Raw genomic sequence first — 22,909 nt, forward strand, 5'->3', positions numbered from 1 at the left:
TCCACGGCCCCCACTCTCTGAAAAGGGAAAATTGACAGGTGAGCAGGAAAGCTGTGCCATGCTCGCCATGGCCCCGGCACTCTCCCAGGGCCAGGGCGTGTTGGCTAATGGGTATCATTTCAGACCTCTCATTTCTAATAGACACTGTGCTGTCACAAAGACTGTTATTTCCTGTGGCTCACGCAGGATAATCAACATGCTGGCTGCCTGGAGGGCAGGGAATGGCAGTACCTGGGCACGTTTGTGACGATAAAACCATCCTCTCCCTCTCAGCCATTCCAGTTCTTTTCCAACCAGGCACAGCTGTGAGGTTTGAGAGCATTGGCCTGGGGTCCCAAAAGGACCTAGCTCTCTGCATAGCGCCCCAGCTCAGGGAGGAGCTGGCTCCTTTCAGACTAGCATCAACATTTCCTAGCCATGCAATCTTGGGTACAGCACTTACCCTCCCCAAACCTCGCTTCCTCATCTGTAAAATGGGGGCAATTTATGTCAGCCTCACAAGGTGGCTTAAGTGAGTGAGATGACAGACACATCTTAAACACCTGCCACACAGTCGATGCTTAGGAGGTGGTAACTCTGACAGTGACAGTGCTGGAGGTGACAATGATGCTTCTCACATTTTGAAAATAGGGAAAATGAGGCCAGAGAAGAGAATGGGCTCTCCTAAGGTCACACAGCAAGTCAGTGGGGAAGCTGGGCGGAGAACTTGGGTTTTTAGGCCAGAGCTTTTGCATGGTCAGTGGTGACAACTGAGTTTTTTGCATCTTCCCTGTGTCCTGGGCACTGTCACCCATGATCTCACTCAATCCACACAATGAACTGATGAAGAGGTGTTATTACTGTAGAGATGAGGTAACTAGTTCATGATGACATAGCTAGCAAGTAGTGGCGCCCTGGTGGTCTAGCTTTATCTTAGGTGGTCTGGCTGCAGAGTCCGAGCTTCAGCTCTGGCCTCTGTGCAGTGGCCCCTGAAGATTGGCTGCTGAGAGTACAGATGGAGGCCTCCAACTTTTCCACGTGTGCATGTCCACATACACACAATCACACACTCAGCTTTGAGAACTAGGCTTAGTGCAGGCTGAGCTATTGTCTCCCCCACCATGATGAGCTGACAAGGACAAGGCCAGTTTGGGCCCACCTGTCTCGGGTCCCACCAGCTGTACCCCAAGGCCCACCCATGGGTTCTGGAGGACAGAACCTGGGGGTCACCCACAGAGAGTATCTGGTGTGTGACCAGTCCTTCCCAGACAGGGAAACTGAGACCCAGGTAGTTTGTGAGGTGTTCACAGTGCAGGCTGGTGACGGCAGCTTGGCTCACTGGCTGGAGGTGTCTGAGAGTGAGAAGGTGGGTGGGAGAGAAAGAGGAAGGGGCCTCTGCTCCAGTACCCTAGGTAGCAGTCAAGGTTCTCTCCTGCTGTCACATTCATTACCCTGACAGACCTCCCTGCATCCTCACAGCAGGCTATGACCTAGGGTCCCATTTTGCAAGTAGAGATATCAAGGCTCATAGACTTGCCCAGGATCACAAAATTAATAAGAAGAACGTGGACTTAAACCCAATTCTCCTAATGCCCAGGCAACTCTTTTTCCATTAACTCATTTCTGACATTGTTGGCTCTCTTCTCTCTAGTTTTTTACTCTGCAAGTTACCCAGGCACCTGCCCTCCCTTCCCTGATTTTGCTACACCAGACCGTAAGCACCTTGGAGGCAGGAGTTTCTGTGACATGTTGACTGTTGTGTGCTTGGAGCCTGTCACAACAACACATACAAAGCTGGAAACCAATGAATGTTTGTTGGGTGTTGAAGGAATTGTAGCTGGGCTACAGTTTTTAAAATTGATACCAAGGGTCAGCATGGTCAATTTAGAGGTTTCTGTTATTGTGGAAGGACTCAATTGAATGATTTATTATGCAAATATAAAGGTGAACAAGAGAAAGTGGTGTGTTATAAAAGTATTTTTTTGTTGGTTTTTTGTTGTTTTTTCATTAACAAGAAGATTGCTCCACTTCTTGGAACGTAGAACTCTGGGAAGGGATGTACCAACTCACATAAGGAGGCCTGAAGTCTTCTCACAGGTCAGCATTCAGGTCCCAGGCCCTGATCCCTGTGGTGGGAAATTAGAAAATTGCGGGTGGACTGGAGTAGCTCTGAGTAGACTGGAGTAGCCTTGAATGAAGCCCAATGGCAGGAGAAGGCCCAAAGAGCTCCAAGAGAACTCATCTGGAGGGAAGGGTGGGCTGGTGATCTGCACTCAACATCAGGGGTAAGGAGAACAGAGACACATGGGACTTCATCAGCTTTTCAGTCAAGGGTCACAAGATATTTTAGGAAAAACGCCAACATGAGAGAGACACCAATCCTCAGCTTCCAGCCTCACTGCGGAGCGTAGTGTGGGTCTGCCCATGGTTTATACCATACTGGGATCTGAGCCAGCAGGCATCACCACCTCAGTGGGCAGACATCCACCAGGGTGCATACGGCCAGTCTTCAACAGTGACACCATGTGGCAGGGCCGGAAATGACAGTACTAGCTGGGGTTTCTGCTCCCTTTCTGTGTTCTGGAGTTTGGAGGCAGGACTGCGCTGCTTTAGACCAAGTCTTCAGGGTTCTTGGGATGGTTCCGGGAGAGTGAAGGCCCCTGGATGGATACTGAACTTTCTGCTAATGAAGGCTGGGGATGCGTGATTAGCTGGAAAAATAAGAGATGCCCTTATTTGTACCTTGAGTCAGTAAAACACTCTTATACGTTACAGAACAAGTCAGCTTTATCCACTATGAACAAGGCAGTGACACATTGTTCTTCTATATCTTTAAAATTAATAACAACAATTGCATACACACACACTCCATGCTATAGTTTACAAAGCTCTTATCCATTCATGCTCTTCTCTGAGCCTCATGCCAGCCCTGTGAGATAGGCATGGCAGAGTGATGGTCCTTAGGAAACAGGCTCAGAGAGGGACAGTGACTTGCCCATGGTCACCAGCAAGTCAACAAGGCCCCGCCCCCATTGTAGGGTTCCTGAGCTGCCTCCCGGGATGTCAGGTGCCAGGTCCCTACCTTGCCCGCTCACAGCAGCATCAGGACCACAATGGCAATGACCATGAGGACTCCAGCCAGGATGCAAAGGCCCAGGAAGACAATATCACTGGTGTCCTGGGCCACCATGGCCAAGGGGCCCTCCAGTGCCTCTGCCTCGTCCCTGGGTGGTGCTTCCTGAAGGTGCTCAGCCGTGGCAGCATAGGGCCCAAGCCAGTCGGAGCCGGACAGCAGGTGGACAGAAGCTTCCTTGCGCCGGGGCTCACAGAGGACCTCGTACTCATGGATGTCCTCCTGCCCACCAGCCGAGAAGTCGATGTACAGTATACTGACGATCACTGAAGTGTTGTTCCTTCTCTGTAAGGGTCACAGGGTACTGACTCACGCTTGAAGGGGCCCTGAGCTAGCCCTGTCCCCCTAGATATGTGGGGACTTGGTACCAAGGGGATAGAACCCCAGGAACTTGGGCTCTAGTCCCAGCTTGGTCACTGACATAGAGCCTCAGTGTCCCTACCTGTAGAAGTTCACAGGATCAGATTTGATGGGTCAATGTTTGCTCTGGCTTCAAAGAGGCAGGGTCTTTAACAGATAGTGACAATAATCACAGGAACATCGGCCACGCTCCAGGCTTTGCATCTTAAGTGCGTTATCTCATTTAATTCTCACAACAACTCTCTCTTATTGGTACCATTAATATCTCCACTTTACAGATGAGGAAACTGAGGCCCAGGGGTTAAATTCTTTGTCTGAGGTCACACCGCACACCAGTGACAGGGACCATATTCTCACCCAGGCCTGCCCAATTCTTAACTGTGCTTGTAGCCATCACGCCTCACTCTAATCAAAGAATGTGGAGCCAAAGGGAACACTCACGGTATCTAGTTCAATCTCCCTTCCTCGGCAATTTACAGACGCGATTGCTGAGGCCTTGCAAAGGCAGTAACACACGGAGCTAGGTCCAGAAGCCAAGCCTCCTGCCTCCCACATAGAAGCTCTGTCCCTGGTGTTATGTGACCTTCCTTCTGGAATCTTTTTTCCCAGCTATGTCTGCAGCAATTATGTGTCCCTACTGTCAAGTCCCTGGTCACCAGAGTGGCTGCACCTTAAGACTGGGAAGAGCCATTGAGAAATAAGATGTGAGGTTTGGCACAATGCTGCCCTCCCCACCCTGAGACGGGAGGTGTTCCGGCGGCGAATGGGGCAGTAACTACATGGGCAGACTGATGTGGTTTGGAGCAGGGGTTGGGGGGCTGCCGTGAGACAGGGCTACTCTCCCCACCCACCTCAGATCTGCAGCAGCCATGCGCTCCTCAGGTTGCCCAACTGTCCCTGCCCAGTGGTGGCCCCTCTGAGATGAGGCTTCTGAAATCAAAGCTGCCTAAAACGCAGCGAGCAGTTCTAGAACCTGCTGTCACTGGACACTTCAGAGGAGGGCGTTTTATAGGCCAGGTGACCTCGAGGGTCTCTCCCAACTCTGGGTTTCCAAAGGCTCTGAATTCATGTCCCCAAGGAGCCTTGGCATTTGTGCCCTCGGCCTGTCAGCCACCACACCTCTGAAGAGGATGGCACCCAGGATCTTTGTAACGTAGAATCGGGACACTGGGCCAGAAAAAGGACCTGAGAGTGGAAAGGGACCCAGTCAAAGGGCTGAAGTGAATCTATATAATAAGGGAGAAAAGAATTATAAAATGGGGAACAGGAAAGTTTTGGTGAGTGAGAGGCTTGAGGAGGAAAGAAAGGCCACAAGAGATGCTACAGTTAAGAAACCAAGTCTGTGATGTCTTCTGAGATGCACGGAGAGGCTGCCATTGCTTTTAGCCCTTTGAGCCAAGCACCTTTGAAAGCCACTTGTGCCGAGACTGGTTCTCTTGGGTCTAAGACCTAAAAGCATTACACTAAGAATCCATGAGTCTAAGGTTCTCCCCTTCTGTGTTTCCATGATACTGACTCCAAGATTGTACGATTCTGTGGTTCCAAGTTCTGGTGGTGGTTCCAAGACTCGAGACTGAGTGTGTGTGAGTTCTTCCTTCCAGATTACACGATTCCCTGTTTCTAACATTCCCTGTCTCCATCATTTCATGACCCTATGGAACATGATTCTGCCCCAAAGAGAATCCCTGGGGGGTTTAGAGGGCATGGAGTAGGGGTCCGGGCAGATTATCTCAGCAGCCAAGACTGACCCCCTCTTCTCTTCCTCTCAGGTCAAAAGGACAGTGGCTGCCAGGAGGCTGGGGAAGCAGAGGGGTGGGCTGGAGGGCCCAGAGGCATATATCTGGCTAATGTTGGGGGTGGGGAGTACAGTTTGCTGGAAAGCATGTGATTTCTGCCAGGCCAGTCTGGCAAATCCCCAGATACCAAGACAGGGCGGCCGCCCTGATGGAGGCCACTGTTCCTTCTCCCCTTTCCCCTGCCTAACCTGTCCCTGAGAACACAAACACCCAGGGTGCCTGGGGCACTGCTCAGCGACTCTGAGGGCCCAAGCCTGGGTTTAAGGTTTCCGAAATACAAGGATAGTAGAAAAAATGTACTTGCAAGCCTCACTGCCTTTGGAGGGAGGTGGATCCTGTTACTTGAAGGGCCCTTTTGTTTTGCGGAGCCCAGGGGAGGATCTGGACCACAAGGCTGGGGGAGGAGTGGGCAGGAGGCAGCAGGGCTCCCATAGCGCTTCGTTTTGAAGGGGTGAGGACTGGGTGGCCCTGGGAGGAGGGGCGAGAGCACGAAGGCCTCCAGAGATGCTCAGACCATAGGGCCTTGTGGGAGGAGCCTCCACTAGGGGCTTTGGGTGGGGCCAGGCTGTGCAGGGGGCCCTCCTTCTCTGTCTCCCTTGAGTCCTTTGTTGTGTCTACACTGAGCAACTTCTCTGAGGTAAAGCCAAGAGGGGCTGAATTTTGTATCAAGACTTGTGTAGTCACCAGAGCCAGGAAGAGAAGGTGAATTCTCAGGAATGGCAGGTGCCTTTCAGGGCCCCTCCTTCACGTCTGCCCTCCTCTCCCCTGCCCCTACCTGAGACTCAGTGCCGCAGGTGTCAAAGCGGGCCTGGATCCGGAAGGTGCTGCCGACTTCCTGCGCAGCACAGCGCCGGCTGCCCAGGTAGACCTGGGTCCGCCCCAGTGGGGCCAGCGCCTGCGTGGAGATCAGGATCTGGAAGTCCATGCGGGAGCAGCTCACGTTCATGGGCACGACTGGGGACAGGAGGGAGGAGCTGGAGGCCTTAGGGGTAGGTAATCTGACCCAGACCCTCCCAAGCTCCCACCCAAGGGGGGTGAATGGGAAAATGGAGCCCAGAGTGGGAATGGCTCTTATGCAGTCCTATGGAGATGCATTACTCCATTTAACTCCATCAGACAAAGAGCTGCCCAGGACAGACACCATGCTGCTTCTCAGGATCCTCTGAGCCACACACAGAGCTTGGCAAATGCAGTGGATGCTGAATGAATGATTGATTGAATGAATGAATGAATGAATATTCTTAATCATAATAAAAGCTACTATTTGCTGATTACTTTGCCATATGCCAGGCAATTCATTCAATCAGTTAACAAATATTTATTGAGAACCTACTATGTGCAGGCACTATTCTAAGCACCACAAAGAAATGGGGGAGGGGGGGAAGACAGCCAAAAATTCCTGCCCTCTTGGAGCTTACTCTGTAGTTGGGTGAGGGGACCATAAATACGTAAAATATACCTAAGCATTGAAGTGGTCTTCAGGCAAACCAGTCAAAGGATAAAGACAGAGAGCAGAGTGTGGGGGTTAGGGGGGTGAGGGGTAGGGTTGGGGGCTGCATTTTTGAAAACGGTGGTGAAGATAGCCTCACTCCCCTGCTCTCCCTGACAACAACCCCATGTGGTGAATGTGACTGAACCCTCTCTATGGTTCTGAGAACTGAAGCTCTGAGAGGTGAAGTTGTTTGCAGTGGTTTAGTTGTGATTTTACCATTAAGTCTACAGGACTCCAGAGATCCGATCTCTTCACCCTACCTGGAGCCCCTGCTCCCTCCGGGCCACATTGTGACTCAAGTGTAGGGTCTGTTCAAGTGTGTGTGTATGTATGTGCGTGTGCATGTATGTGCGTGTGCATGTGTGTGCATGCATGTGTGTGCATGCATGTGTGCACGCATGTGTGGGAGGGCAGTGCTTACTGGGGCAGGGGTGATTATAGGGGGAAGGAAGGGGGGCGACTGGTGGGAGGAAAAGGAAAGAGCTGGCAGGCAGAGGCCTGGAACTCTCAACGCCTCCTCGGGAAATGCCTCAGACATATTTCAACCGCTGGTGTCTGGGCAGCTGGGGATTTATGGGCCCGCCGTCTCCCACGATGATCTCGGTGGCGCTGAACTGTGTGTCACCTCTGATTGATGCTGAGGCTGTCCTCCAGCCAGGAGGCCGCCTGTAGCCTGGGCCACATCTGGCACCTCGCCCAGCATGAGTGCCCCTGTCTGACCCTGGGCTCCCACAGGGACCTGGAGAGGGAGGTGGGGGTAGGGTGGGAGTGGGGGCTCCTGCCCCTGAACAGGAACCAGGATTACAGCTGCCCCACCCTCAGTCTCTGGGGGCACCAAAAGGAGAAGGGGCTTGTCCGAGAGCCCACAGGGCTGGGAGAGGACCCAGGCCAAGAACTAAGACTATGGGAGCCAAAAGAGACTTTAAAGATCCTTCAGCCAATGTCTTCATTTTACAGGTGGAAAAACTGAGGCCTGCAGAGAGAAAGCAACTTGCCAGCTAGCTGTGGCAGCACCCCATGGCACATGGCTCTCCAAAGTGCAGCCTGAGAAAGGGATCCCTCCAACCCAGGGACAGTTTTCCTCTCCCAGTTTAGGGATGGAGCTGACTGAGGCCCAGAGAGGGTGGGTCTGCCCACGTCACTTCTCTGCCGCTAGCTCGCTGCAGCTCTGCTCTTTCTTTCCCCATTGCTGGGGCACCCAACTCCTCTTGCACATGAGGTAAGGAGAGAGGGAAGATCTTTCGAATGCAGAACAGGCCTGAGGCACATGAGAGAAAGAAATCCACCCTCATCAAGGATGTCCTCAGAGCCAGGCACTGTGACCTGTGTCACCGCATTTCATCTTAATGACCGCCTGTCTAGGGCATTCATCAACCCCTTTTACAGATGAGCCCAGATGGATGGTCACAAATGGCAGCATTTGGATGTGACCCTGGTCTATCTGAGCTCAGCCCTGGGCCCCCTCTCCCGGGGCCCTGCTCAGCCACACAAGGAGGGAGGGGAGTGAGTTCTAGCCTTGGCTGTGCCACCCACTGCCCATGTGACTCCAGTGAAGTCCTGTCCTCTCCCTGCACCTTTGATTTCATACCCGCACAACAGAGAGCTTCAGCCTGGTCAGGCAGAGGGCAAAGTGGACCCAGAACACAGCTATTTCTGGACCCACGGTCCAGGGAAACGTGGTAAGAAGATGGAGAGACGATGAACACTGTTGGCTGGCAAATCTAACTGGCATTCTGGAGGCTGGAAAAGTTGAGTAGCAATTTTCCCAGCCTGCTCTGCAGGTAGGAACGGCCACCTGACCAAGTTCAAACCAATGAGACCAGGAAAAAAAATCTCTTGATGGCTTCTGAAAATGCTTTTGCTTTTCTGATAAAAGGACATTTGGGGCTGGCACCCCTCCTACCCCCTTCCATACTTGAACATGGACATGATGCCTGGAGCTGTGGCAGCCATTTTGCAGTAATGAGCTTAAGAGAATCCCAGCGATACGAGCTGGGACAGGGTTGAGCCCCTGAACCAACAACACAGAAGCTGCCTAGCTCCAGACTTCTTGTTACGTGAGGAAAACAAAAGCCATTTGTTCACACCACTGCCAGTCAGGATTTGTGACACAAGCAAGGCTGTCTTCCATCTACGTGGTTATACCAATTGTTTACCATAAATAATATTACCATATTTGCATATGACCCCTGGAAAGATGTATAGTATAAAAGAGGCCAGGGGCCCATGCAGGGAAAAGCCAGATGAGGAGGGATTAGGGATTGCAGAGCTGGAAGCTGGAAAAGTAGGTGCCTGCAATAGTGGAAATAAGCAGGGGCCACACGGTACAGTCTCAAAGGTCCCAGAGGAGGAGTCGGTGTTGGTGGAGCCACCAGGGGAGAGGGTGGGAGAGCAGTTCATGGGATGGAAAGACCTGGGACCCCAGCCTCACCTTCCCCCTCCAGCACACCCTCCCCCTCAGCCCCAGCTGACCTCCAATGTAGGCCACAGAGAAGCCCCTGCGGGTGGTGCTGCGATCTGTGTGTAGCAGGAGCAGGAGCTGGTTGTGGCTTGAGATGACCGGTGGTGGCAGGTGGCGACCACACCAGTTCCCCAGCAGGGGCGCCTCCTCACTGGCCCCATCGAAGGCCGCCAGATGGTCAAAGTCACAGGTCTTGGTCAGGCTGTTGGGCTCTTCCAGCTCCAGGTCCAGGAAGAACACCTTGACCCGGTAGCCAAGAGGCAGGCGGATGGTCCAGTGGCATCGGATGTTGTTGGGGTAGGAGCTGGGGTACTGTGGGCTGGAGAAGTTGCCCTGCACGGCTGTGTACACCTCCTGGCATTCTCCTGGGGAAGGGTGGGTGGAAGGAGCAATGATTTGAAGGGTGGAGACTGTCGTTTTCTACAGCTACAGTTGGGTAACAGTTGCTATAGTGGTCGTAGCACCACCCTGGCAGGTTGTGGGCACCATGGCCTGAAAACCAGACAGTTGATCCCAAAGCCTGCTTTAACCTGAAACTAGCTGAAAGCTGGGACTCTCATTGGCGCTCCCCTTCATGAATGGTGGCTGTTCAAAATTCAAAAACAGTGCCTAATACCTGTCCTCAGAGTTGAGGTCAAACTTGGACTTGACACTGTGGTTCAGGACCTGACCTTGCCCCCTTTCTCACTGCCCCTCACCCACCCCTACCTTCCAGCCTCATCAAGCATCTCCTAGTTCTACAAGCATACCCAACCCTCTCTGTCCTCCATGCCTTTGCACATGCAGATCCCTCTGCTTGGAACATCCTTCCCTTCCTTCTGCCTATGACTAACTCATTCAAAGCATTGCCTAATTCTCTCCTCTTCCAGGATGTCATCCATGATTCTTACTGTCACATAGCATAGGTCACAGTGAGTTGTCATTGTTTCCTTTCCCATCACCTCCTATAGATAGTGCACACCCCAAGAGCTCATTCATTCACTTGTACAAACATTAAGTGCCTATTACAGGGCAGGTACAGCAATAAGCCTATAGGAACTCACGGTCAGGCGGGGGGCGATCGACATGCAAACCACACATAGGAGTGATTGTTAGATCACTGCTTTGAAAAAGCTTCTGTAAGGAATTGAAGGAAGGGATGAATTCTGAGTGAATCAGGAAGGCTTCACAGAGGAGGTGACATGCTTATGCCTTGGCATTGGCCAGGCAGGGGGTGTGCTGGAGCATTCCAGGCAGAGAGAGAGCAGAAAGTGCAAAGCCCAGAGGCAGGAACGTGTGCCCTCTCTCCCCACAAGCATCCCGGGGAGACAGGAGCCCAGCACGTACAGGGGCCAGGGGTGGAACTTCTGTTCCTCCTACCTGAGAAGTAGTAGGCCTTGAAGCCCCGGCCTCCGATGTTAAAGTCCGACTTGAAGACCACCTGCAGCTCATGGCCCAGTGACACAAGGTTGGAGGGCCTGGAGCTGCCACAGTAGTGGTGCCCACGGGCGGGGCCAGGGCCTCCAAGCACAGCCACATAGTCATAGGCGCACTCCTCACTGCCCTCCACCTGGAAGTCCACGAACACCAGCTTGATGGTTGCGGAGCCGATGGCCCGGATCACCCAGTGGCACTCCACATTGTTGGGGTAATTGTTCGGGTACTCAGGGCTGGTGAGGACCCCTGACAGGCCCGTCAGGACACCACCGCATACATCTGTAAGGGAGCCCGGTTGAACCAACCTTTCTCCTTTCCCGTGACTCTGAGATCCCCTCCCATGGGAACCAAACACCCCCCAATGTGCCACTCCTACAGGCATCTCATGGGAACCTCGTCGCCATCCACTGAGCATTTGCCAAGTGGCAGTCCCAGGCCAGGTGCTTAGCACCTGCACCATCTTTTAAACCCGTTACCATAACCCTATGAGGGACGTGTGGTGGTCTTCCCATTTTACAGTCAAGAAAATGGAGGCCCAGAGAAGCTAAGTAACTTACCTGTGTGAGCTTGGGCTCACCTGGACTCTGAGATGAGGGTCTGAGCACAATGAGTTTATGTGAGAGATGCAGGGGTCCGGTGTGGGGAGTGAGGGAGTGAAGGCCACTAAAAGAAGGGGAGAGCCACTGAAAGGCATTGCCAAACCAGCTGTGGAGCCCTGCAGGGGGACTCTGGGGAATGGTGTAAAGTACACACCTCAGACTTATGTCACCTAAGATCAAGGAAGCTGGGCATTCACACACCAGTTCCCAAGAGTCCAGGCTGAGGGCTGGTGGGCATAGAGAAGACCGGCGAACTTCAGATAAAGCCCTCGAACAGAGATGAGGAGGTTGGCAGGAGCCTTTGAAGTGGCAGGGCCCAAGGGACACGGGCAGGGCCCTGGCAGCAGGTCAGTCCGCTGGTATCATGGAAAACAGGGTCTGACTGAGGAGCCTGTGCACTTGACCTTGTGACGCTCACTGTCCCCTCCTACCAGGCCAGCGGGGTACAGAGGCTGAGGTGCCTGAGTTCAGAAATGTTATTAAACCTCCCTAACAGGTGAGGAAACTGAGGCTTAGAGAGAGGATCTGAGTAAGTAGAGATGGGCTTGAAGTCTAAAGATGAGTGTCCTCCCAACTCTGCCTTACATTAGCTGTGTAACCCTGGGCAAGTCACTCAGGCTCTCTGAGCCTCATGGGAATATTAGAAATCATAAGGCCTGCCCAGCCTGGTCCACTGGGCTCAGACTCGTGCCGTCTGAGAAGATGCTGGTGAAACCCCTTCGGAAGCCTGTGTGACCGATACAACCAGGAGGTGGTTGATGACGAATTGCTGGGACTAGCCAGAGGCTACCTGCTGGGAGCGGCACACTCAGGTGTATTTCCTGAGACTCCAGAATGTTGCCCCATGGCTACTGGTGGACCGTGTGCCAGGAGCCTCGGGCTGGTCTATTACTTGAGCTACCATGAAGAAGGCCTTTGGCTTTGGCCTTGGGAGAAGACAGGAGGTTTGAGTTTGTGCTGAGGAGCCTAGGACAGAAGGAATGAGTTAAGGAGAAAGGCAAGGAGAGCAGGGCCTCTGCTTCCCCCACTAGACTGGGGAGGAGGCTGCCAGCCTGGCTGAAGGAGGGGGGTTAAGGACCCCAGATACAAGAGACGAGTGCAGGAAAGGCTTTGGGAGGGAGAGCGTCACCAGCTCCACACAGACCCTTGTGCCCTTTCCACCCAGAGGACCTGGGGGGGGGGGGGTCATGAGCCCATAAAGTAACGGGATGCCACAGAGGATCAGCAGCAGTGGCAGCATGGCGTGCCCTCCTGTGCCCCGATGCCAGGGCAGGGATAAGAAGGATAAGAGCAGAAGAGGATTCGAGGCCTTTTTCCTGAGCACAGTGAGGCTCGGGGCTCCCAGGAACAGTGGAGGGAGACGTGGAGATTGTCGCCATGAAGATGGAAACCCGCAGCTACCAAGACAGCTGCCTCCGCCCCACGCGCTGTGGGAGCCCCTGCAGGCCTCAGCTCCGCCCGCTGCCCTCCCCTCCCTCCCCCAGGCCCACCCTGTCCGCCGCCAGGCCCCTTGCCTTTCTGATAGCCTGCGGAAAAGCCGCGGCTGGCCACGTGCTTGTCCGAGTGGAAGATGACAGACATGACGTGCCAGGAGGAGGTGAAGGGGGGCGGCGGCACCTGGCCGCAGAAGCGCCCCAGCAGGTTGCCCTGGTCCGCCGCGGCCCCGTTGTAGATCTCCAGGAAGTCGAAGGCGCAGGCGTCGTGGTATTCCAGGTCGAAGGCGTGGAAGGTGAGCAGCACCGAGGAGCCCTCGGCCACCACGATCAGCCAGCTGCACTCCGTGTTGTAGGGATAGAGCCTGGGGAAGTTGGGGCTGGAGAAATTTCCAGAAGGTGCTGAAAGCACCCCCCCACATTTGACACCTGGAGCAAGAGGGGAGGGTGGCCTAGAGTCAGCACTGGGGGCTTGGGTGGTGGGCCCAGCTACAAAGCTGGGTCTTTGAGATGGGATGAGGGAGCGTGAGGCCATGGTTCTAAATTCATTTATGCATGTAGCTGTTCATTTATTTACTTCTTTGAGTATTTATCAAGCATTATTTCATTCATTCAACAAGTATCGTTTGAGTGCTAGGCATTGTTCTAGGTGCTGGGCTATGGCAGGAACAAAACATGAAAATTCCTGCCCTCGTGGAATTTACATTTTGATGGGAAAGGCAGACAATAAACATAATAAGTAAAATATAGAGCATATTAAGTAGTTATAAATACTATGGAGAAAAAGCAGGGGAAGGAGACAGGGTGTCAGGGTGAGCCTATAATTTTAGATAAAATAGTGCCATGTGTCAGGCCCTGGACATGTGCAGGAGGGAATTTTAAAATTTAAAGAAATAATAACCCCTCATCCTCACCTTAAGTGAAAATGTGCACAATCTATTATAATATTAAGAATATATTCTCATATGTACATATCTGCTTATAGTTTAAAAAAGAAAACAATGGAAGAAAATGAATAAAAATGATTCGCTGTCAGGGGAAGAAGCAACTGGGGGGAAACAGTCATGACTGTGGACCTCTTTAAATTCAACTTGTTTTATAATTTTGACTTTATAATTATGAATAATTTAATGTAATTTTAAATTATCAAAAAAATTTAAGTACAGTAATCCTTAAATATCTCAAACTGAAAGAAATATCCAGCTGGAGGCACATTCCCATGGAGAAAAATTGTTTCAAATGACTTTGAAAGACACTGTGTTGCCTGTACATTCCTGGTGGAATATGTCCCAAGGACAAAATAAACCACAAGTAAACCTTAAAGTATATTTGGTAATGGACTATTAGTAATAATAGTAAATACTGTTACTGTATTTTATATATTGAAATAAAGCAAGTATGTTGATATTGATAGAAACTAAGGTTTTCAGTGTAGCTGAAGGGTGATACAAATATAAAATATAAAAATTAAGTAAAACCCTTGTGATCCTTAATTTGAATTGAAAACATCAGTATTTTTTTATTCCTAAAAAAATAATTTCCTAGTTCTGTTCGCTAAAAAGTCCTAAAAGTAACGATATTACAGTAGGATTTTGCACCTAGGCCTTAGATTAGGATTATTATGTCCAACTAAAATGAGCCATGGCTCCTGAGAGAAATGGTGGGTTTAGGACAGGAAATATACAAAATACACTTGGGACATCTTGTCACACCAGAAAGCAAAAAAGCCACCGAAGACTGTTGGGATTGTGCCAGAAGACACGGGGACCTACCTGAAGGGGATTCTACTGGCTGAACAAGGTACAATTTGAGCATCAAAAGAGTATAACGATTGCAGTGGATTGGAACACATTAAATACAGAAACACTGAGGAATTCATAATGCAACTCCAAAGGGATAAACAGAAACTCATTGGGACACAAATTCAGTTTTTTGAAAGTTAATATGTAGAAAGAACTGAGCATCTACTTTGCCTTTCCCGTTGCAGACTGTATTTCAGGATAAGCAAAGAGCTGATGAAGGGAAATTGTTATTCATAGGTGACTGCAGACAGAATAGCCGCATTAGGAAAATCCAATTTAGCAAACCTGAAAGAAATAATCATCTTTGGTGTATGTTCTAATCCCTGAGTTAAAGGGTAAGTAAGGTAAAACTTAGGTGGCTGGGTAGATAGGTATTCCCTATAAAATTCTTTCAACTTTGCTAAGTATTTGAAAATTTTTATATTTAAAAAATACCAAACAAAAAAGTTATTTTCTTAGGCAATAAAATGAAAAGGCAACCTATGGAATCGGTGAAAATATTTGCAAATCATAATTCTGTTAAGGGTTGACTATCCAAAATATATAAAGAATTCAACTTAAAAAAAAAACACAAAACAAAAAAAAGCAAGCCTGGCCGGGCATGGCTCAGCAGTTGAGCGTGGACCTGGGGATCCAGGTGATCGAGGTTTGATTCCCGGTCAGGGCACGTGCCAGGGTTGCGGGCTCGATCAACGACTCTCTCATCATTGATGTTTCTATCTCCCTCTCTCCCTCTCCTTTCCTCTCTCTGAAATCAATAAAGACATATTAAAAAAAAAATTCATACAACTCAATAACAAAATAAAATAGAAAACATAATCTAATTGAAAATGGGCAGAGAAACTGAATAGACATTTTCCAGAGAAGACGTACGGATGGCCAACAGGTGCATGGAAAGGTGCTCCGCATCACCAATCTTCGGGGAAATGCAAATCAAAACCACAGGGAGATATCGCCTCACACCTGTTAGAAAGGCCATTATAAAAAAGACAAGACAAGTGCTGGTCAAGTGTTGGTGAGGATGTGAAGACGAAACAGTGCGCCGTTGGTGAGAGTAAAATGGTGCAGCGGCCATGCAAACAGTATGGAGGCTCCTCAAAAAAATTAAAAGCAGAACTACCATATGATCCAGCAATCCCACTTCTGGGTATATATCCAAAGGAAATGAAAACAGGATATTGAAGAATTATCTGCACTTCTATGTTTATTGCAGCATTATTTCTAATAACCGAGATATGGAAACACCCAAAGTGTCCATCAACAGATGAACGGATAAAGAAGGTGTAATGTATGAATATAGCTACACAGACACACACACAATGGAATTAAAAGTAGACCATTCTTTCATTTGCAGCAATATGAATGGACCTTGAGGACATCATACTAAGTGAAATAAGTCAGAAAGAGAAAGACAAATACTGCATGTTATCACTTATATGTGGAATCTAAAAAAAAGGCAACCTTATAGAAACAGAGTAGAAAAGTGTTTGCCAGGGGAACACTTTCTCTGTTAGAGATATATTATGAAATATTTATGGTAAAATAATATATCTGAGATTGGCCTTAAATTTGCCCAGACCCCCAAAATGGACGTAGGGTAGGATAGAAGAAACAAGACAGGCAGAATGTTGATAATGTACTGAATGAGTGAATGATCTTATATCATCCTCACAAGAGCACCATAAAATAGACAAAGCAGGTGTTATTGACTCCATTTTACAGATGAGAAAACTGAGGCCCAGAAAAGGAAGTTACTTACTGTAGTCGTCATCTATTGCTTTGGTCTGCCCAGTACCCATTTCTCCACCTCTTGCAACAACATGCCCCCTCTTTTAGATACTGGCTCCCCTGCCTCCATGTGGTAACACCCCTGCCACAGGGGTTGACACATGACCTAGCTAGGCAATCCTGAGGCTCTCATCACCACAGTGACTGGCCTGCAAGGTGGGCCTGTGCTCTTGGTCAGGCCAGAGTCCTGCTGCAGACCTGGAGGAGAACCCCGGCCCAGAGGCTACAGAAAAATGAGGCACTGATGGCTGTTGGCTGAGCCCCGACTGTATGCACGCCCCTTAAAGGTGGAATGATATTGCCTTCACTTCACAGACATGCACACAGACATTCAGCTCAAAGGGCTATAGCAGTACTGAGTGGCCTGGGACCAGGGTGCTGGCAGAGGATTCTGGGAGCTCCAAGGAGGGTGTATCTGAGGACGATGAAGGGACATGGAAAGCTTCCTGGAGGAGGTGGTATTTGACCTTAGTTTGATGGATGCACCAACTGTTCTCAGGTGGAAAAAGACCAAAGGGACCCTCCAGGCAGAGGAGCCTGTGGGTGAAAGCCATAGAGTGAAAACTCTCTAGAAGGGGGTGTGACCCTCTGTCAGAGCACAGAATGCCCTGGGGCCACAGGAACGGGAGGCTGGATATTATATGGAAATTGGAGCCAATGCTGAGGGAGCTGAAAACCATAATAAGGAACTTTGATTTCACTTGGCTGGCTGTGGGACCTACAGCAGGCTCTCAGGGGCAGAATGAAGACTCCTTCCAGCAACAAACCTGTAATATTTCTCTGAGCCTTTCCTTTGCCCTTGGCAACCATGCAGCCTTGAAGAGGCTGCTTAACCTCTCTTGCCCTCAGTTTCCTCATCTGTAAAGTGGGGGGCTAATACCCACCTTGAAGTTTGTTGTGAAGATTAAATGCAATCATAGACATAAAGCATCCAGCACATAGCCGGCACTCAGTAAATACTGTCTTCCCCATCTCAGAAGCAAACACATCCTCGACTCGGCCGACTTCCCAAAAGGGCCTCCTGCCTTCTGGCCTCCCACACAGAAACCCCCTGAGACCCCTGCTGCTGCCGGCCCACTCTTCTCTGCTCCTTCCCGTTCCTGCCTGTCGCCCGGAGCTCCTACCTTTCATGGCTCGGGCCCTGGGGCCTGGGCCCAGCAGTGCCACTGCCAGCAGCAAACAGGCCCCCAGCTCTGCCAGCATCTCCTCCCCGGGGGCCCCCACAAGTCTGCAGGCCAGGCGGGCCAGGACTTGAGGGTCTGGAGCAGGGGAAAGTGAGGTGAGGCTGAAAGGGCCTCCAAGTTAATGGTAGTATGAATAATTCATCAGCCCATCGAATTAGTAAACTGATCCCCAGGTGCTTCCTTCACTCCACCCTAAGGTGATGGATCTAGTGTCACCCAGTTTACACGTTCTGAGATCTGTACAGGCCACACTGCATCAGGAATGGAAGCAAGCTGGGGCTGGAAGGGAATTTGGTGGTGGAGAAAGGGCATGAGTCTGGGGCTAGATAGGTCTGGGATCCATCGCAGGACAGCCTCTAACTTGTCAGGTGACCTGGAACAAGTCATCTAATTCCTCTGGGTCTCAGTCTTACTAATCTGTCTAGTGGGACCATTCAGCCCTGACAATAGAGTTGTTATGGAAATGAAACGTGGTAACATAAGCTGAAGCACATAGTGGGCACTTGCTACAAGTTTTTCCCATCCCCATTCATGGGGAGACTGAAGGGAACCTCTATTTAGTGCGACAAGTGAGACAAGCATCCCTCAGGCTTAGATTAGCTCAGAGGGAGATCAAAGGAGGTGATAGTGGACAGCTGACGAGGGAGAAGTCTTTTTCATGGAAGAATGCAGCAGGAATAACAATGGGATAATCATATTGTGCAAGTCCTAACACAATCTTGGATAGGGCCACAGTGTAAATTCTGGCCAAGAATATTAAATGTTTGCTCCTTTATTGACTCATAAACCTTGCTTGAACATCCCTATGTGCCGGACCCTGTGCTCGGAGCTAAGCTGCAGAAATGCCCTCCCCGGCTTGGTGTCCAACAGGAAACAGGATCTTTCTATTTCCTCCAGGAGCCCGATTTGGTTCAGTTCAGCCCAATGCTCATTTCTAAGCTCCTCTGCTCAGAGCCTGCACCAGGCACCAGGCATCTGGGGTAAACGTGGCACATTCCTACCTCCCAGTGAGGAGCCTGGGCTCCGGTTAGACAGACGGCCTCTGAACCCCGGCTCTCCCACCGACTGCCAGGCTGTGGGAGCCTGGGGAAGTCACCCAGCCTCTCTGAGGCCCGGCCTCCTGACTGAAACAGGAGTAATGCAATAGCCTGCAGGTGGCCGTGAGCCTTAGATGAGATAAAGTGTGGGAAGTCTTAGCCAGTGCTGGCTCAGTGCTTAGGAGCGAGTAGGATTTTTATTTACCTCAGAGGAACTCTGAGGTCCATCTGCCAGACCACGTGTTGCCTCTGGCCCGTCCTTTTGTCAGGAGGTCCCCAGGGAACCCTTGGTTGCCAGCGTGGGAGGCCACCTGGAAGGTGTTCAGCAAAGAGCATCAGGAATAGCCCAGCATGAGGGATCTGCTTACCTGTGGGGCTTGATTGGCAGGAACAGAAAGGTTCAGGATGAGAAGCCAGTTCAGGGTGTGGGAATGAGCAGCTTGCCATGGTGGGCAAACAAGGCTCAACCCCCACAGGCACCTCCAGAGCCGGTGCAGACTACAACCCCAGTTGTTCCACTGAGGGGTGAGGAAGTGGAGTGTTTATCCACCAGTTGTCACTGTCTTGGGTGAAGGCTGCTGAGGGCATCGCTCCTGGGCCTTTCCAACCTACCCGTGAATGGGACTGTGGTCCGGGGTGGTCGGCACAGCTGTCTGCCTGAGTGGGAATGTGAATGTCACAGGATGCGGGCAGGGCAGTCACAGCATCACCTGAACCGTCCATAAGACTGTTGCTATTATTGTGACAAAAGCTGGGACTTGCTGTCTCTCAGATCACTCACCTCTGAAATGTTCATCCCCACCGCTCCACCCACCCCAACAGCCACCTCTCTTCCCGCACCCTCACACAAACCCCTGCCACTCTGGTCTCTCTTCCCTGCTGCAGGGGGCTGCCTAATGCCTCCCTTTTCCACAAAGGTCTGGGTGGTTGAAAGGGGGTGAGGCAGAGGACAGGTGCAGGGAGGCTGCCACCAGGGGGTTCTGGCTGGGCCCAAGGGAGCCACATCTCTCCATTAACTAGAGCCCTGGGGACCTGGGGATCTCCCTGTGAGTGTGGTCCTGGTGACAGATCTTGGAGGTAGGAACCCACAGGGAGCACCCCCCTCTCTGTCTGCCTGGTGCGAAACGTGCTTGTCGAATCCCAGACTTCCTCTGCGGGGCCTGATGGAAGCCACAGGGGTCAGCACAGTGTGAGGGGTGTGTGGGGGGTGAGGGTGGGGCCCTAGATGATGAGAAGGAGAAAGCGGTGGGAACACAGAGGGGGAACAACAGGAAAGAGGTGAAGGGTCACGGAGAGAGGTGAAGGGTCACGGAGAGAGATGAAGGGTCACGGAGAGAGGTAGAAAGTCAGATGCAGGGGAGGCAGGAAGAAACACTCCCTGACCAAGGGAAGGCTGGTGGGCTGGGGTGGAATCCCTGGGACAGCAGGAGGAGGCCCATGGGGTCTTGCTGGCTCCTCCCAACCCTGGGAGCCCTGGGCCAGCCCCAGGGCTTGGATTTTGCCTGGAGAAGGGAGCTATACCCCCTCTCCTCCCACCATCTCTGAGTCTCTATTTTTCTCTCACAGCCATTCTCCCCATCTCTGTCCCCAAAGGTTGGGGTGTGAAGGCCATACCCAAGAATGACCTCCCAGGAGACCAGAAGGGCCAATAGGAAGGAAGTGAGGACGGGACGGGACGGGACGGGACGGGACGGGACGGGACGGGATGGGATGGGACGGGACGGGATGGGATGGGATGGGATGGGATGGGATGGGATGGGATGGGATGGGACGGGACGGGACGGGACGGGATGGGGCCCTTCATGGGGCTACCTGGCTCCAGGCCCTTCCACACCACGTTCCACTGAACCTCCCAGCTGCCGAAGATGAGGGTGCTGTCCCCACATGACCAACGAGAAAACCAAGGCCCAGCGTGGTGGAGCACCTGCCCTGGAGCAGCACCTGTGCAGTGTGGGCGCACAGTCCAGCACAGGGCAGAGCTGGGGGCCAGGGGCTTCTGGGTCAGTGCTATTATCCACAGGTTAGGAGGAATGATCGAGGGGTTTGGGTTAGAAACTCCCCATTTAGACCCTCATTCCACATCTGACAGGCTGTGTGGCTTCAGGCAAGTCTCTCATTTCCCCCTCTGAGCCTCAGTTTCCATACGTGTGACGTGAGGTCACTACCCCTGCTCTACCTCACCGGCTGCTGTGAGGACAAAATGCAAGAGCTGAGAGGCAAAAGGGCTTTGTAAGATTTGAAGAGCTGTGCACCGTAGGTGCCTGCGTATCTACAGGTGGGTGAGAGCTATGCAACACCTCGAGTGGTAACTACAGCGGCCGTGCATTGAGCTGAGGGTTTAGCTAAGCACTTTATGTAAGTCGCATCATTTAATCTTCACACCGCCCTCAGAGGAGGTATCACCGTTGCCCGTTACACAGATGGAGAAACTGAGGTGAAGTGACTGCCCAAGATCACACGCCCTGTAAGTGGCAGACCCAGGACTGTAGAGCTGCAAGGCTGGTGCTCTGAGTCACCAGGGAAGCCCGACAGAGGAGGTCCTGGAAGATGATCTGCGTGGCCAGGAGGCAGAGGGAGTGAGGGAGGCTCACAAAGGAAGCCTCTTGTTGGCCCAATGGCTCTCCTCCCCTCCTCTCTGATGGACAATTAGTTCTGCTTTGGCTCCGCCAGGATCTTTAACAAGCCAAGGCACGTCAGAGGAAGTTCATGGTTACATAAGGGGAAATTGCCTGGAGTCCTTCCCTGTCTTAGGAGAGGCCCTGGAATGGCTGTCTCAGGCTCATGACCCCCCACGTCACTGTCTGGAGTGCTTTACTGCCTCCTCTTAACCCCTCGGGCCCTCCTGTCCTTACTCCTTTCCACCCTTCCCCCACACCCGCCCCTCACTCACTCCCTTCTGCTCCTTCTTCACATCCAGGTCTCAGGCACCAAGAAGAGCCCAGCATGGGAGCCTTCCAGGGCCCCCTGCCTTGCAGGACCCCGGGCCTAAAACCTTCCTGCCCCACAATAAAGAGGCTATTGACCTTCTATGGTTTGCCAGGCACACTGATATCCAGCCACATCCAAGCTGTGTGACCTCGGGCAAGTTCCTTAACCTCCCCCCCCGCTCCCCCCGTGCCTCGGTTTCCTCACCTGTAAAATGAGAACAATGAGTTAATATTTGCAAAGCATTTAGAAGAAATGTATGTGGCATATAGTAAGCTCTACTTAATTTAAATTCATTAATTTAAACAAAGTTAGAAATCTTTATAACAACTTTGCAAAGTAAGAATTACCAGCTCTATTTAACTGTTTGGTAACCAGGACTCAGAGAGAATTGCTTTTGTTAGTTCATTTATCAATAGGCATTTATTGAGCACCTACTATGTGCCAGGCCAAAGTTTGCTACTTGCGCACATTATCTCAGTTAATCCTCACTATGTCAGGAGGTGTTAGTGTCCCCCAACATTTCCAAACACCCTTGGGGGGCAGTACTACCCTGGTTGAGACTTCTGGCTGTTTATTGTTTGTCTCCCCACCAGCACATGATCAGCTGGAGAGCAAAGATCCCATGTTTTATCACTGCTGTATTTCAGCCCATGGTACAGATTAAGTGCTCAGTAAATATCTGCTGAGAGATGGAATAAAAGTTTCTCTAGTTTACAAGCGAGGAAACTGAAGTTCAGATAAATGAATGATTTGCCCAGGATCACACAGCTGCTTAGTGGCAGAGCTGAAACTCGACTTACATCTGACCGCTCAAAAGCCAGTGTTCTCACCGTGACACTGATTCTTCCCACGTGGAAGCCCTTTGTGGGGAGGAAGAAGAGGTCTGAGCTTGGTGCAGACTCGAGATGGAGGCTTATAGATGCCTGGGGGCAGAGCTGGGGGCCAAGATCCCCATAGCCTTCTTCATTGAGAGCCCTGGTCCCTCCTGCCTCCAACTTACCCCTCAGGCCACTGGCAATTCTGGTCGGGGAAGTGGAACATCAGGTCCCTCATCAAGAAGGGGGGCCAGCCAAGCTTCAAAAAGTCCAGACACAGAAACTGCCATGCTCAGCCTCTGGGCCTCCTGGCTGCATGCAGACTCATGTGGGACTCAAAGTGAGAGAGAAGGGGTCGCTGTGGTGGAGGGGCCAAGGAGCCAGAGAAGGGTGGGCCAGGGCCTTGGACCATCAGAGTTAGAGAGGACTTCAGAGAGCAAGTCCGACCCCTTCTTACTACCCGTTCTCTGAGACCCAGAGAAGGCAGAAAGGAGACAGAGCCCCACGTTCACTGAGTGTCCACTAGGACCAGGCAGAGTGCCGGGCTCTCTCACATTTGTTATAGCAGCAACTGTGCGCCCAGGAGACACCTCCACAGTCAGGGTTCTCGAGAGCCAGAGGAAAGCCTGCACGAGCAGATTCAGAAATGTTTGCTGAGTACCTGAACGAAGGAGTTATTCAGTTCT

General features: G+C 51.4%; 1 protein-coding gene across 1 annotated transcript; it reads right to left on the bottom strand.

Annotated features, from left to right (window-relative positions):
* Positions 1–3,070: 3,070 nt before the first annotated feature.
* On the bottom strand, positions 3,071–17,462 carry CDCP2 (CUB domain containing protein 2). The gene is made up of 6 exons (XM_016219808.2): positions 17,384–17,462; positions 12,751–13,098; positions 10,581–10,916; positions 9,233–9,586; positions 6,044–6,222; positions 3,071–3,397 (listed from the first exon to the last, which is right to left on the bottom strand). Exons 1-6 carry the CDS (start codon positions 17,460–17,462, stop codon positions 3,071–3,073), a joined length of 1,623 nt encoding a protein of 540 aa, XP_016075294.2.
* Positions 17,463–22,909: the final 5,447 nt, after the last annotated feature.

The sequence above is a fragment of the Miniopterus natalensis genome, chromosome 9 (assembly GCF_054644295.1).
Source record: "Miniopterus natalensis isolate mMinNat1 chromosome 9, mMinNat1.hap1, whole genome shotgun sequence".
Lineage (NCBI taxonomy): Eukaryota > Metazoa > Chordata > Mammalia > Chiroptera > Miniopteridae > Miniopterus > Miniopterus natalensis.

Coding starts and splice junctions, on each gene's coding strand:
- CDCP2 (XM_016219808.2), bottom strand. CDS start 17,462: ATGCTGGCAGAGCTGGGGGCCTGTTTGCTGCTGGCAGTGGCACTGCTG. Junction 13,099..17,383: donor CAGGGCCCGAGCCATGAAAG/GTAGGAGCTCCG, acceptor CTCTTGCTCCAG/GTGTCAAATGTGGGGGGGTG. Junction 9,587..10,580: donor CAAGGCCTACTACTTCTCAG/GTAGGAGGAACA, acceptor ACCCTTCCCCAG/GAGAATGCCAGGAGGTGTAC.